This window comes from Mus caroli, chromosome 9 (genome assembly GCF_900094665.2).
Source record: "Mus caroli chromosome 9, CAROLI_EIJ_v1.1, whole genome shotgun sequence".
Taxonomy (NCBI): Eukaryota; Metazoa; Chordata; class Mammalia; order Rodentia; family Muridae; genus Mus; species Mus caroli.
Genome location: NC_034578.1, coordinates 42,324,248 through 42,340,503, shown reverse-complemented (window position 1 = coordinate 42,340,503; position 16,256 = coordinate 42,324,248). Strand labels below are relative to the sequence as shown.

The following is a 16,256-nucleotide window of genomic DNA, read 5'->3' as shown; positions in this document are numbered from 1 at the left end:
AAAATTCAGTCAGCTGGTAGCTTCTTAAGCCAACGCAGGGGAGGGAACTGACCCAACCTGGAGCACCGCACAGCTCTGGCCTGCTATGTCCAGCCACACACAACACCAGGGAGGCCTCCTCTTTAGATGACGCCTTGTACTGATACGCTCTGGGACACCTGGAGGCCAGCTCTTTCCTACACTGCAGCTCACTCAGGAAGATCTCAGGCATGTGCTCTCAGAAGGAAAACATTTGCTTCCAAGAGTCTCAGAGAGCCCACAGGACTGCCAGGCAAAGTCAACTCACTCTATACCTAGTTGGCACCAAAAAACCTGGGTAGTCACTGGACATACAGCCCCAGATTCACCCGTGCTCCCCTCCATCCTCATGGCTCCTCACTTGCCCCTGTTGCCTCCTCCTCTGTGGCCTTCTAGCTCACTGTGTGGTTCTGACAGATTCTCCATCCTAAAGGCATGGGTATGAGATGGGACTCTGCACCCAAGCCTCTGTGATTGAAGGGAAGGGGAAGGCCTCAGATGTGAGAGGGATATACGTCCAGCTTAGAGCCCTTGGCCCTGGCACTGTGCCCCTTCTCTTCTCCACTTCCTTACATTCCACCAAAAGGCCGGTTGGCATCAGGGTTTGAGTACAGGCGCCTGCCTGTGTTTGAACTCTTAGTCCCCAGCCAGCGGCGCTGTTGAGGAAGATTGTAGAGCCTAGGTAGAGCCTAGCAGGAAGATGGGGATCACCAGGTGGGTATGAGGCGGGGAATGGATAGGAGTTGGAATAAGGTCTTTACAGTTTATAGCCCTGTTCTTCCTGTCTTCTCTGTCCACTGCTCAGTGAAGATATGAGCACTCACTCAGCCTTAGGCTCCGGTTGCTACAACCCGGACCCACCCAGGATCTGCCAGCGTGCTTTCCCCTCTGCCACGTGCTCTACCTTCAGACTGAAAGCCAGCACAGATGCCTTCTCCCTTAAGTTGCCCTTTGCAGATTACAACAATGAGAAAAGTAACTGACGGGAAGGGGGTGTTGTAGACAAGGCCTGGTAGGTCTCAGGGCACAGTCAGATGTCAGGGGGCCCACCCAAACAGGAGCACATGTCAGCGTGCTTCCTGCCTCTGCCACATTGTCAGCGCATTCTGCCAGTCTTATGCTTACAACCCTAAAGGTCACATGAGTTCCTGCAAATAGGTTCTTGTCCACCTAGATGTTCACACCTCTATGGTCACATGTGAGTGCTCCATCTTCGTGATCTAACAGAGTTGCTGGACAGACAGAGAAATGAAGGCTTGGCATAGTGGAGGGATGCGGCTGAAAGGCCTGCCTAAGGGCGTGCTACCAGGAAGTGTCCCAGTGGACTCTGGTTTTGAGGCCTTCACCCCAGGAACTCTTGAGGCAGCACCTGAGCACTTGGACAAATTCCTTGGGACTCCAGCTGTGGCCCAAGTGCTTGGTGCACATGTCTGCCTAGCAGTCGGAGGTATCAATGTTCTACACAAGGAATGTCTATATGTAGAGGATGTATCTGCATGAAAAAATTATGGCATATATATGTAACATGGATTTTCCTGATACAGAAAAAAAATCTATGTAATTTCCCATCCTCAAAGCTGGAGAATGCAAAGCCCCACAAATCTAAAGGGCTAAAAGGCTTGCCCAGAACCTCATGGACAGTGAGGAGTAGAGTGAGATTTGAACCCTGGTCTCTGAACCCTGACTCCCACATTCTTTACACTACAGCTTCATCCCATCATAAAGAGACTCCAAGCGAGCCCTACTAGTTTTGGGGTACACAGGAACAGTGACTTCTTCATTCTAGCCACTGCAGGGCTAGGCAGCACAGCACACATTTCCCCTTTAAATCACCCCTTTTCCCACCAGACCAGAGGGCCAGCCACTGCCTTGGCTAAACCTCCTCTGATCATCAGACAACATTGGCTAAATGCCTACTGTGTGCTGATAAGCATGCAGCCTTACAGATGCTGATCCCCCCCATCCCCCACTCCAGACCTCTCACCCTCAGCACTCATGACCTGGATGCCATCTCCACAGGGCCATGGCCGTGGCTCTCCCTATGGCAGAGACGGCTTATGGATACACCACAGAGTTCAAAATCACAGGCTTGGCAGGAAGTGGCATCTATACATAGCTCCATTCTTGCAAGCGCTGTTGGCTCCTTCTGAATAAACGCTACCCTATATTAAATGCCAGGATTCGGCGAGCAAGGCTGCCTGTTTGCAATGCGATTGAGAACTGAAGGTAAGATTGATTCTGATGTGAGCACTGGCAAAGCAAATGGGTTTTTGAAAAACCCTATAATTTCCCTGCAACCCTTGACTTCACTAAACACACATTTTTAGACTGCAGCACAGTTAGGTAGGCATTAAACAAAAATGAGGTGGTCTAATGATGATTTATGTATAGGATAACCTTCTATAAAGAATTCTGCTCTGATTTCAGGGTAACTTACAGAGGTGCCAACTTAACCAAACAATGCCGCTTGTTCTGTGTCCACTGTCGCAGCGTGGGCCTGGGCCAAGGTGTTCGCCCGCAACGGCCTTAAATCTGCTGAAATTCACCCAGTGGGTGCCCTGGAAATGCAGCGCCTGCCATGAACTAAGTGGAAAAGCAAAACACGACACATGCACACACCGCCAGAGGCGCCTGTGAACACCGACGTTTCTGCTTGACTGGGGAGCGGAGCTGATGGCTCTGGAAAGAACCAACTGGCGAATGACTGCAGAGCAGGCTGCCTGCTGGGACATTGGAAGGAATCCTGGGGAGCCAAGCCCGACAGGCACTGAGCCTAGAGAACTCCTGGGATAAAAGCTTTGAAACCAGAGTCCAGTCATGGTCTTCATGGAGGTATGACTTCGGGAAGGCCTTACAGCCCCACCCCTCCCCACCCCACTGCTCTGTTCCCTTAAATCTCTGTTTCACACAGATGTGGCAGGACTCCATGGCAGGATAGCTATAACCTGGGTTGATTTCTGCACTGAGAGCACTGCAGGAAGGGCTGTGCCAAACACAGATGGTGAGGAAGCCCAAGAGGGAAGTCACACTGCACTGGGGCAGGTGTCTGACCTCCTGTGTCTCAGACCCTTGAGTATGATGTGGGCAGTGAGAATCTGCTAGACAGGATGCATGTGGCGATGGGATGGCCTGGCCCAGGTAAAGTTCATATTCCAGGACAGTGCCAAAGCTGGATACTGTCTATTTACTTCTTATCCATTGTTGTTACTGTGGTTTTCCTTCAGTGTGGGTCATGGGACTAGGGAAACTGTGCCTTTGTGGGGCCTGAGGGTTTCCTTTGAATCTCCAACTTACAAAGCGTTAGATTTAAGGGTTTTGTTATCCTTGTTTTTTTTTGAGATAGAGTCCCAAGCAGCCAAGGCTAGACTCCTGATCCTTCAGTTCTCAACTCTCAAATGCCATGGGATATGTCATCACACCTGGGTTTTGGCAAAATCCATTTAAAGACTTCATGAGACAGGACATCCTCTCTGTGCTTGAGGAAGGTTCCTATGACTACTTAAGCCCACTGTTCCCTTCTTCACCAACACAGAAACAGAAGGGTCAGCTGCCTTCTCCTCTCAGTAGATGCCTTCAGGAAGGAAACAATGAGTCCTGGAAGGCCCTGGACAACCCTAGAGTTGTTGTCACAGGGAAAGAGCCTGGACTTCAGGAACAAGGGTTTCAGGGTTGTCTGGTGGAAGCTGTGTGCTCTGCGGCAAAATGCCTGGTCTCCATCGTTGTTTTCTTTAAATCTGCAGATGCAGGTCCTTTCCTCACGAACTTACCAGGAGAACGAAGCAAGATATCATGCAAATAACATGCAAATAGCTGCCACCAGGCCTACAGATGTGTGGTTTGGTATGCCCTCATTCTCTTCCCGCCGCAAAAGTGGCTAACACCCCCCCCCCATGCAGAATGGCACAATGACAGTTATAGAGAAAACAGAAGAACCCCAGAGTGTGTCATAAACTGTTGTTCAGAAGGAATACTTATCCCTAAGCTAGACAGAGCACACAAAGCAGACAGGCCGGTGAAGGAGCTGATAGTCACTGTATTGCAGCACACCTCCATAGGTTGCAAGTGTGCATCAGGTGATGGCCAAGCACAGGCGAATCAGAGAAGCCTAACACCACATACCAGGCATTTGTTTTCTTTCCCCCCACAATGACCAGATATAATCAGAGAATATTTAAGTTATAAAAACAGGGTCTTGACCATCTGGGCGTGTCTTTGTAACTTTCTCAAGACTGACAGACTCTCCATGGTCCTGGCACATCCCACCAGCGCTATCCATTTGCTGTGCAAGCTTAGGCAGGCCTTTCAACTCCTGTGTCTGAGGAGCCACAGTAGGCACTTCGTCCTCATTGATGACCCTCTCAGCATCCTGACTAGAGGCCTGGGTAAAGACATGTCCTAGAGGGGGCCACATCCTATAGGATGGGGTGACACAGGTTCTAAATCATCATTAATGACCCAAGCCAAGAACTGATAAAGCTAGTAGAGGTTGTTCAAAAGGGTCCCTGGGAGGAGGCCAGCCTGGGGGAGGAGGCCAGCCTGGGTGGTGATTAAATTCAGTCTTAGCAGGAATCAGAAAAGAGTGGCATTTGAAAATATTTTGAAAGGTGGGTAGAGTTCAGACAAAGAAAGTGGGAAGCTTGCAGTAAATAGTAAATAAATAAAATCCCCCATGAGCGATCAAAACTGTGTGTCCTAAACACGTGCAGCCAAGAAACAGGTCTGAGAGTGTAGGTTTAGGTCTGAGACTCACACCAGTCACCAAGAAGGCTCAGCTCTGGGAGCCAGGAGCCTCTCCAACCCTGGTGCCCTATAACTCCAGGTGCTCCGTATAGCCTGCATGTGGTCGCTGAAAGGTTTCCTGAGGCCGCCATCTCTCCCGTGTCTATGCCCACCTCTACCAGCCTTCCAACTCAGGGTGAGACACATGGGGTTGAAGTAGCCTTAAAGTCAGCTTGAGTGAACTGTAACTCACAGAGCAAATCTGCATCCCAGAGCCAAAGCATGCATCTGTTTACCGCATTGGGTTCGTCCATCTCTAGGCAAAGGAGCTGAGGCAGGAGAGTCCAGGGCTCAGTTCCTAGAGCAGGGCTGTCTTTGTGTCCCCTACAGCCTTCATGTGAGAATGGTGACCCTCTTTACTGATCCCCAAGCTGGAAATCTGTTAGAAAGGCCAGAATTGGGTGGCCTGTAGCATGTCTCTGTCCCCAGGCAAGTGCAGGAGTCAGGGGCAGACCCTCCCTCCTAGGTTGAGGACCAAGGACAGAACAGATGATTTCTCCCAAGGAGCCTGCTCTAGAGAGGAAGTAAGAGGCAAGGTAAGTCAGAAGATAGTGTCGCTCTCTCTTTCCCCTCCCCCGCTCTGTCTCTCTGTCTCTACCTCTATCTCTGTGTCTCTATCTCTCTCTATCTCTGTCTCTCTCTGTCTCTCTGTCTCTGTCTCTGTCTGTCTCTGTCTGTCTCTGTCTGTCTGTCTGTCTGTCTGTCTGTCTGTCTCTCTCTCTCTCTCTCTCTCTGTCCCTCAGCCCGCAGCCCAATCAGCTGTGTGGGTCTGAGTAAGATGTTTAAGTTCCCTGGGCCTCAATATCTTCATTTATAAACCTGGGGTGGGGTGGGGGGATCATGATCTGTCTTAGAAGTGATTGTAAGGATTAGAGATAGAACACACGAGATGCCTAACCCAGAAAGGCATCTCCATGCATGATAGGCATCGCCTTAATCTCGTTATCTTTATCACTCTGTTGCAGTGCTATGCTGGTCCTGTGGATAAAATGCAGGGGGAAGAATGTCGGCCACCCTCCTGCGCAGACAGATAGAAATAACGGGAAGGCAGCCAAAGGAGCTGTAACATCTGCCACAGGCTTGTGGTACAGGCCCATGGAAGGGGACACATGGGCACCAAGTTCCAGGAGAAAGGAAAAGAATCTTCTTGATATGAAGAGGGGGTGACTAGAGCCCATTAGACCAGGTAAACAAGACACTGATGAGAATCCTTGAAGCAAGAGCTCCTTTTAGAAAGATCGTTCCCCCAATAGATTCCCTTTGCCCCTGCCTGCCCCCTCCCTCAAGATGAAAAGTCCCTGATATACCCAATGTTGGACCAAGGCCCAGTGACAGTCTAGCATCCAAGAGCCCTATCCACACTAACAAGGCAGCTCAGCCAGGCTCATCTTCCAGGGCAGCAGGGGATACATCTGGCTGGCATCTGAGCTGTGTCCAAAACTCCCCACTGGGGCTAAGAAAGCCAGTCAGGATGCTGGGGAAGAGCATGCTGGGAAACTCCCACAAGGAGCCTGCTTCGATATAATCAGGTCTGGTGGAAATTAAAAGCTATTAGGAACAGGGCCGGATTTATCTTTATATCCAATAACATGCATTGTAATGGTGATCATGCAGATGGGAAATTAAACCACATCTCGGCTTCACTGAAGGCCTTAATTCTGATCTGTGTTTGTACACAGTCCCTAGTCCTCTTATGCCCATTCTGTACACACACACATCACACACACACACACACCATACAATACATCATATACACACACCATACACATACACCACACACACAGAGACTCACACCACAGACACACATACCACACACACCACACACACATACACACACACACCACACCAACCACACACACACCACATAAACGCACACACCACATACACCACACACACACAGACACATACACATCACACCACACCACACCACACACACACATACACACACAGACACACAGATACTACACACACACACTACACCACATACACACCACACACACACACACACACACACACACACACACACACACACGGTAGGTACTCTACGAGGGACGTTGGGGTAAGAATCCAGCAGGCCAAGGATTTTACATATACTTTAAGAAGGCCAGATTCAAAGCCAACCCAAAGCTGGAGGCAGAAGAAGATGGGGAGGCAAGTGGAGACAGGAGCTGTCTCTCTCGCCTCTCCCAGCCCTGAGAAATCATAACGAAAAGCTGGAAAGAGCTTCGGGGTCCATTCCAAGACAGCGTAGCTAGCCAGGAAGGGCAGCTTGTGAGCAAATACTCAGGTCCCAGAGCTTGTTTAGCTACCAGGCTCCTTCAGAAAGAGGCTCGGGAGGCTTGGCTCCCAGTCTTCCTTCCCGGGCACATGCTTTCCCCAAGGAGGATGCTTTCTGAGACCTCAACTGGTCCACATCAGTCTGGCCTTCCTTTAGCTTTCCAGCACCTGTTCCTGCTGGTCCTGAAGCCTAGAACATTAGAGACTAGTCCCATGGATCTAGAGATTAAAGGTAATGTAGGTTCCTGCTCCAGATGCAGACGCTAATGCTTTCAGGCCAGATGATTGACACCTCAACAGTGGGATGCAGCACCTACTTACATACCTACATGTACAGTGTATGCACACTGGGTGTGTATGAACACGGGGGATAGAAAAGCCTTAAAAATTGTATACACTCTGCACTTGCCAAAATTAGAGCATGTACCTTGTGGCCACAATCTTGGTCCTCACCTACAGAGACCAAAAGCAGCTAAACCCCACTGTCTTTGGTTCCCCGGGGCTCCCCCAGGAACATATTAGAATCAATGCATTGGGAAGATACCTCCCTGGATATATATATATATATATATATATATATATATATATATATATATATAATAGTTAGAGAAGGCGCTAGAATGATTATGGCTGGAACTGGAGGGCAAGGAAGGAGAGGAAAATTCTCCAAGACCAAAGGAAAGAAAGGCAGTCTCCCAAAGTTTAACACAGCCCTACAGATTAGCATCAAGGCCACTTCTCTGGTAATTATGCCCTTTGGGGCTACCAGCCTGGTCCTGACATCAAAGACAGCTCTGAAACACCAACTATAAGGGGTGCCTGGGGGAGCTTGCTGCTTCCAGCTCCTGGGCACATAAACTACTTAAACTTCACTCCCCACCTGCTCTAGTCTGGCTATCTGGTACCCACCAGCTTGTCTTCATGTCCCCATCCATCTGGGCTGTCTCCCCAAATCCCTCAGAATTACCAAGCAGACATTCCTTCCCCACTCAACACTGGGTAAGTATGGAGGGCAATGTGTTAGGAGCTGAGGAGGCGTGTAAAAAACAAACAAACAAAAAAAAACAAACAGCAACAAAATCCACTGATCTCATTCCTAGGAAACCCAGTGAGCTATCCAGGTCAGCTACACAGTAGAAATACACTCACCACAGCAGGAACCAATGGAAATAATGAAGGATGCTGTCTTCTACCTAAACAATGGCAGCTACAACCCAGCACATCCTTAGAAGAGCAGGCAACCTTCTGAACATTGCCTATTTGTATTTTCAATCCTATAGACCCATTCTACAATCATAGGAAGTGAGGCCCTACGAGTGTAGACGACTCACCCAACTAGTAAGCAGTGTAGTGAGCTTCCATCCCAGACAGTCTGATCCCTGTGTGTGTGTGTGTGTGTGTGTGTGTGTGTGTGTGTGTGTGTAGGGGAAGCGAGGGCTTGGGGAAAATCCTGCTTCGGTTTATGCCTTATCTGAGTAATAGGCACGTGATCTGGAGGAAGTTGGGTTCCTTCTTGGAGCCTCGGGTTTCTCTTCTGTAAAGTGGAAAGGGGAAAAATACACTTCTGGGCTTTTCTGAGGCTAAAATAAAATGATGTATGAAGGTGTCTTAGCCCAGTGCCAGGAAAGTAATAAGTACTCAAAAAGTTTGAATAACATAATTATTATTTTAATGGACATAATGATTCATCCATAAACCCACATTTTCTTATGGTCTTTAAATGCCTTAAACCTTAAGCCTGCTGGAAATAGAGGAATCTCAGTGTCCATCACTTCTAAGGCTTCCCCAGAGATGTGCCAGCACATCTCAACCTGTGCTCCCAACTTCAGTTACCCATTTGGATCTTCGGATGTATATGCCATGTCTCATTTCCAACCTCCTTCCCAGCCTTGTGGGGTTGCTACAGAGGCTCGCATAAGGCCCAAGGACTATGAGTGCCCACAGATCCATTTCCAAACCTGGATTCCTTCCTCTAGGAGACTCTCCTTCCAGACAGCTCCTATTAACTATTAAGAGTAGAAGGCATCTTTAAATAGCTTTGAGTCTGCCTTGCTACAACCATGCTGTTAACCTATCAGATAACAGGACATCTTTTGGCCTGGCCATCTGCTTGGAATGGAAAGAAGGAAAGTAGTAAGAAAAGGCACACATTTTTGTCTTTTTACAAAGCCCCTGCCTTGCTAGCTACAAACACACGTAAGCGTAGGTCCCATCCCATTGTCCCTATGTCCCTGTAACCATCTGAAGCTCTCTGGTCAGTGCTGAGACCCAGGCCTGCTCCCGAGAGATTTGGATTGTGATGTTTCAAAGTATTCAAATCCTATGGACACTGCTATTTCAAAGGTTTTGCTCACATCCCAGGGTGGAGGTTGTTCAGAAAGATGAAGAATCCAATTCAATAACACATTCCTATAGAGCAGTGGCTCTCAGCCTTCCTAATGCGGCAACCCTTTAACACAGGTCCTCATGTTGTGGTGACCCTCCAACCATAAAGTTATTCTCATTGCTACTTCCTAACTATAATTTCTCTACTGTTATGAATGGTACTGTAAATATCTGTGGTTTCTGATGGCCTTAGGTGACCCCTTTGAAAGAGTCATTCAACCCCCAAAGAGGCCAAAACCCACAAGCTGAGAACCACTCCCAAAGAGGCTTGTTATCTCCAACTGACTCTGAAAACCATAGAGCATTTCAGACAACTGGCCGGGGACCTTGGTGCCAATGGGCCACTTGAAGAACATTGGTCAGGGTGCTCCATTTTACCAAAGTTCTTCCTGTAAAGAACCTTCAATGAGGAAGGAAGATGATGGAGCCCCTGTGGTGTGGGGAAGGGGAAAGGCTGAGTATTGGAACTTCAAGGTTGAATAAGGACTTAAGAGATTCTTTTGTGAGGCTCTAAGACCTGTTTTCTGTTGGAAGGACAATCATTCCTAGGTGAGGCTGAACCAGTGACAGGTTTCCAAGCCGCAACACAGGACGAACCCCTTTCCAACATCAGTCACTGAAGAGTCTTAGGGCATTTCTTCCAATCCATGTCGAAGTAAAACTGTTGTATGCACACTTCCTTAGGCCTGGTTCCCCAAACCTCCAGTCTCATTACCCTAGTCACGCACAGAGCACAAATGTACCCTGCCTTTCCTGAGCACACTTCAAAGGTGAGCGTGCCAAAGGCTCTCATAAAGCAGGGCAAGTTCAAAAGGAGCCCCAGGAATCAATGGCAGCCCCACCCTGTGTCTGTGGGAACTTCATAGCTAACACAGGCCTCAGCACATGAACTGCACCATCCCACACAGAGAAGATAGGATGGGTGGCCAAAGGTGCCCATTTGCCAAGACTTTACGGAGCAGCAGCATATCAGTCCCTAAAGCCATTGCCATCACCATCTTGTTCAGATCATAGACCAATCCAGGCACCATTCACCACCGGGGAGGCTCTGTCAGCCACCACCCACGATTCCTTACCTGGAGTGATGGAGACCGTGTCTTTCTCCCAAGACACGACGCTAACGTATTCCTGCACTGAAGAGGGGATGAGGCACTTAAAGACAGCCACGTTGCCACGCATTGACCTTTGATCCTCCACCCGGACGGTGTAGGGTTCCCTGAAAACTGTGAGAAATTGAAAGAAGAGTGTCACACAGCTATGGTTGTGGGGACAGCAAGGAGGTTGGGCACAGTGATCATTGCTCGACAAAATAAAACCCAGATTATACGAACTAACAACAGTGTGGGTCTATTCTAATGCATCCTGGGAAATGTAGTTTAGATAATGAGCTCTCTTCATGGGATTGGTGGTACCCAGTGGGCCACAGAAGAGAATAATTCAGACGAGGGTTGTTGGAGACACAGATACAGTCCCTGTACCCCTACTACCTTTCTGTCCCTTTTATTCTACCAGTCTTGGTCCTGATGTTAGGACCATCTAGAGTCTTTTTCTGCCTGCTCCCAGCCCTGTGTTCATGTCTCATAGTGTCACCTGCAGCCACTTGTGTGTCATATCCTGCATGTAAACTGATCCTACGTTAAGAGTGGGATGAAAGACCTCTGTCTACCCCCATCTTCCTCAGCTTGGCCTCTGCCAGGGGCTCACTCCTTCCTTCCACCCCCTTCTCTGTCAAGCAGAGCTGGAACATCTAGATCCCCCAGTGCCTACAGACCTTGTGCCCAGCAGACACCTGGGCATCATGCCCTTCTCCTTGCCATGGTTGCCAGGGAGACACCTAGGGCCCTGGCATCCTCTCCATAAGCAGTGCACCTGCAGCCTCTCTGGCATCATCAAGAGCCTCTTTAATTGCTTGTTTCCACTGGACCTGGCTCTCCCTAGGCCTTCATCCTTTCTCTTCTCCAGGCAAGAGGAAAGGAGGGGAGGGAAGAAAAGGGACAGGGGAGAGAAAGGCCATCAGGCTCCAGTCCAGTCCTCCCAGGGTCTAGCAGCCTCCACACAATCTCACAAAGGAGCTTGAGGGAGCTGACCCCCAAGGATACTGGAGGCCAAGGGTGAATTGTGTTAGGTTCTGGGAGGGAGGCAGCCAAGGAGGACATAAGAATACCAGTCAAGTAGGTCCTGATCCGCTCTGCGCTGCATGGCAGTGCTGGGTGCAGGTAAGTTGACCTTTGAACCTCAATTTCCCTATCTGTTGAACCCAATGCAAAAAAGCCAGTCATGTAAAAAAAACTATTTTGACTTAGCCTCGTCATCAGTAAGAAACCTTTGTAGACTTACAGAGAAGGCTGATTCTAACTCATGGAGAGGCATGTAGCTGGAGATACAGTGGCCTTACCCCTGGCCCAGGGCTCCTGGTTATGGAGACTAGAACAGGACTTAAATCCAGGCTTCAAGCTCCATACTTGGGGTTATACTTAGGGCCAAGCAATGTAGAGGACCTGCTGCCAAGAAGACACCCGCAGGAGCATGGGAGAGAAGGCCCCTGCCTCAGCATCTATGCCAACCCTTGACCCCCAGGGCACAGGCATGGCTTAACCCTCACCCTTCCACAGCTCTGGGCCTAGATACTTGCAGTCTTGTTCCTGTGAAAGGTCTGTGGTGGGAGATCAGAGTCCAGAGCTCTAAAGGGTCTGTCACTAGGCCTGCTGGCCTTCCCAGAAACTGCCCACCTGAGCCTGTCCAACACAGCTGCAGGACAGATGGCACACTGAAGCTGTGTGGTAGGCTGGTCTCTTCCATCCGGGTGCCCTTGTAAGAAAGCCACCAGCCACACCTCTATTTGAGGCACTTCCTGTCTCTATCAGAAGTATAGTGTGTTGTGATGTCCTAGTTATAAAGAGTCGAGCCAAGCCTGTCAGTTACTTCCAGACCTGACCGACAGAGCTCAGCCTTTTCCTTTTCTCCCCTGCTCCCCTCCCCTTAAAGACTCTCGCTGCTATGGTTCTCCATCATGAAATACACTGAAATAGCAGTTCTCTGAGCTGTGCAGTGCTCCAAAGTTCAATAGCACGTGGCCTCGTTATGTGGTGAAATACTATATATCGGTGATAATGTGCGCCCTTCCACCACACAGGGCAGTGAGAACAAATCCCATGATGAGAATGGTGAGCTGAAGATCCCCGAAAGGGCCGAACACAGGCCGCCATCTCCTATAAAGCATGGACAAGGCAAAACATCCACATTACCCAAGCCAGAACATGGCTATCCTGAGAACAGAGACCACAGAAAGCAGAAGGGAGACTTCTGGGATGCTGTGAGTGTATCTCTGTGCTGGGTATTAATTGAACCATATGGGAATTGCTTCGGTTACATGTAATAATGTGCACTTTTCTTGACATGGTTCAGGAAAAGGGGGGGGGCTTTAGTAAATGAAGCTCAAGCAACATTTTCCTCTTTCAATGGTGAGCTCTGTCTCACTCAACCTACATGCATTGCTGTAAGGAAGATCCTCACTTTAAGAATGCGCACATGCTGTGCCCGCTCTGTCCAAGCACACACAGTAGGTGGCCAAGCTGTTCCCAAGTATATGTTTCCTTCAAGCTCTCGTGCACACACCACATGCATGCCCTCGCAGGGCCAACCTGTCTACCCCATTCTGTGTTTGCACCTCACAGGGAGCCCTGTCAGGGTGCAGGTGTCTGGCCCCTCACCTGCTTTGATGCGAATGTTAGGGCTCCGGATCTTGCCGGCTGCGTTCTCTGCGGTGCAGAAATAGTCATTGTCGTGGATAAAGCTATTGAAGGCGGAGGGGGAGAAAGGGTAGAGCTGCAGAGTCCCATTGGCATGCACGTGCCGGATGTGCGGCACATCGTAGATGTCGTCCCCCGTGGCCAGGTACCATCGGAGAGCCGCACTGGGGGATCCAGCTGCCGGGCAGGGCACCACCACACCCACAGAGCTGGAGAAGGTCACGTGCTGCAGGGAGTCATTTACAAAGTAGAGGCTGGTGCCGACATCCTCGGGGCGGGCTGCAGGGGAGTCAGAGAGACTTGGTTAGTGTCTGCAGGAGAAGCATCCAGGGAAGCCTCGCTGGCTGACACTGGATTCATAAGGCCTTCGTGTGTCACCCAGTCAATATGCACTTAGTGAGCACCATTTTATTTGCCAGGCAGAGAAGAGAGGGTACACTTCCTAGCCTATAGGCCTTTCTAGGTTTGTTGGTACAGGAATGGCAGAAGTCAAAAGTCTCATTTACTGTGTGAAACCAAGTCCAGGCAGAAAGGCTGCTGCAGTCCCTGTTGCATGAAGGGTCCCAAGTCATCATCTACTGTGGTGATTCTCATATCAGAAGAGACATAGGTACCTAGAGCTGAGCTCAGCACCCACTCTTTTCAGCCTGACTCCCAACTCTCCCTTTAACTCATAGCCCCAAGAGGCAGGCTCTCTCTCTCTCTCTCTCTCTCTCTCTCTCCTTCCCCCTCCTCCCTCTCCTCCCTTCCTCCTCTATCTCTGTGTGTATTTTAAAAGTATTTATTTTATTTTATATACACAACTGTTTTGCCTATGAGTATATATGTATATCACATGCCCGTGTAGCGCTCACAGAGGCCAGAGAGGCATCAGATCTCCCGGTAACTAGAGTTACAGATGGTTGTGAGTCACCGTGTGGATTCCAGTTTCCCTGGACCCTCAGAAAAAACAAGTGCTTTTAACTAGTGAGCCACTTCTCCAGTTCAGCAACTCTCTTTTTATCACCTATATTAATGCAAGCTTCCATGGCTTTGATAAAAAAACATGCAACCAAAAGTAGCTTGAGAAAAGCTCAGTTTGCCTTACGGGTTACATACAGTCTATCATGAGGGGAAGCCAAGGCAGGAATCTAGAGGCAGAAACTGAAGCAGAGGCCATGGAAGAATGCTGCTTACTGGCTTACTCCCCATGGGTTGCTCAGCCTATAAGGAGTAGAACCACCTACAGAGAACTGGGCCCTCCCCCACATCAATAGTTAAGAAAATTCCCTGCAGGTTTACCCACGGGCCAATCTAGTGGGTCATCTTGTCAATGGAGGTTCACTCTCCCTAAATGACTATAACTTGTGTCAAGTTGCTGTAACAAAATGACACCCAGGAGATCCCCTTTTGGGACTTAGGAGAATGCCCAAGAGCACAGGGTGGCTGTTGATCTTAAGTTTAGAGACCTTGCTAGGTCTTGTTCCAGTGTTCTTCCCTGCCTACCGCAGATGACAGAGAAAGGGTCTCACAATCACAGACCAAGAAGAATGGGTGGAGAAAGTAGGGGGCTAGCCCAGAAGATGGAAGGCTGTCTTAGATCCCTAAAGTTCATCTGGAGCCCATTCAGTGCATTTTCCAGATGACCTATGGGGATCTGGAGCAAGAAAGCCATCCAGCCTTGGTCTTGACTGCCTACATAATTCCCTTCTCTTTCATCACAGGTGCCGACCCTTCTCAACTGACAGTAAACAGAGTAGAAAGATGGGGAAACCCCTCTCATCCCTGATGTATCACTGTCTCAAAGCTCAGTCCCACAAAGAAACATCCTCAGGCGACCTGGCAGGAAGGGCAATGTCTGCTCAACCTATTCCAACTCCAAGCCTTGGGAACTATTGTTCCTGATCTGTTGTGGGAATCGGAAGGGGGGCTCTCTCCCTACTTAGGGGCCTGCCCCTTTAAGAAGGCCAACCCAGAGGAAGAAAGAACCCGACCCTCTAGTCTCTTGCTAGAAGCCAGTCCCTCTCCACCAGGAAGATGAAGGAGCAAGCAACCGCTGCTGCTTGTTTAAAGAACAGTTGCGGGGGACCCAACTTGACCTCAATTTCCACAACTTTATGGGGAGGGAGAGAGCCCACATCCGGACTGTATTAATATTCTTGCCTTAACTCGGAGCAGAGCCTCTAGGGAGAATATACCAGGCAGGTCGTTGAGGAAGGCCATTAAGCCTCATTGGCCAGAGCAATTCACATCATCTCATAAAAAGCCGTGATGAAGCCATTAGCAGCTGTGCTGGAAAAAAAACATCGTGGGTTTCTGGCTGCAGTGTCAGGGGCATCCTCTTAGCAGCAAATGCATTTGCTGTCCCCACCAGGCCCTGCACCCTCAACGGCTGAAAGTCTCGAGGAGGTGGGGGGGGGGCAGCATCACTTGGCATTCTTCTCACACCATCTCCCCGGAATAGTCTATGGTTGAGGGTGTCTGCTCAGGGAGACCGCAGAAGCTGTGTAGCTGGCCTGTCCTAGCTAGGGTATTCCTCATGGTTACAAAATCTGGCCATTTTACAAGTTAAGACTTCTCATGTGTGGGGCCCCATTTTCACCTTCTGAGAGGCCCCACCCTGACCAAGATGTATTCAACAAGTTCTTGCTGAGGATCTCCCATGAACCAGGTTGCTTCTATGGCCTCATGGCCTCTTCCCAGCAGCTCAGTACTGAGTGGCCATTATCACCCCAGTCTACAAAGGAGGAAATGGAGGCACTTCCAGAAGGAAATGACTTCCTCAAGACTCACACAATCAGTAACTGAGACCTCAGGCTCACCCAGGCAGTTGCTTTCTTAACAGGCAAGGTGTGGCTGTAATACGATCAATGCAATACAGAAGAGCCTTCCCCTTCCTCAAACACAACCAGGCCACCAACTTCCATTTTCAGCTGCCCAGGAAGGACCTCTCCTCTCCTCTCCTCTCCTCTCCTCTCCTCTCCTCTCNACTTCCCCATGTCCTCCCAGACCCATCTTACCCCCTCCTAGCTTTGTGTCTTTCCTTCCTTCCTTCCTTCCTTCCTTCCT

General features: G+C 49.5%; 1 protein-coding gene across 1 annotated transcript in view; it reads right to left on the bottom strand.

Moving 5' to 3' along the window:
• The window catches only part of Dscaml1 (DS cell adhesion molecule like 1), a 324,246-nt gene that overhangs the window by 293,414 nt on the left and 14,576 nt on the right, over nucleotides 1-16,256 (bottom strand). The window contains exons 2-3 of the mRNA XM_021171656.2: nucleotides 13,170-13,487; nucleotides 10,536-10,682 (exon numbers count right to left, since the gene is read on the bottom strand). Coding sequence (XP_021027315.1) covers nucleotides 10,536-10,682; nucleotides 13,170-13,487 — 465 coding nt within the window. The remainder of the gene's footprint in view (nucleotides 1-10,535; nucleotides 10,683-13,169; nucleotides 13,488-16,256) is intronic.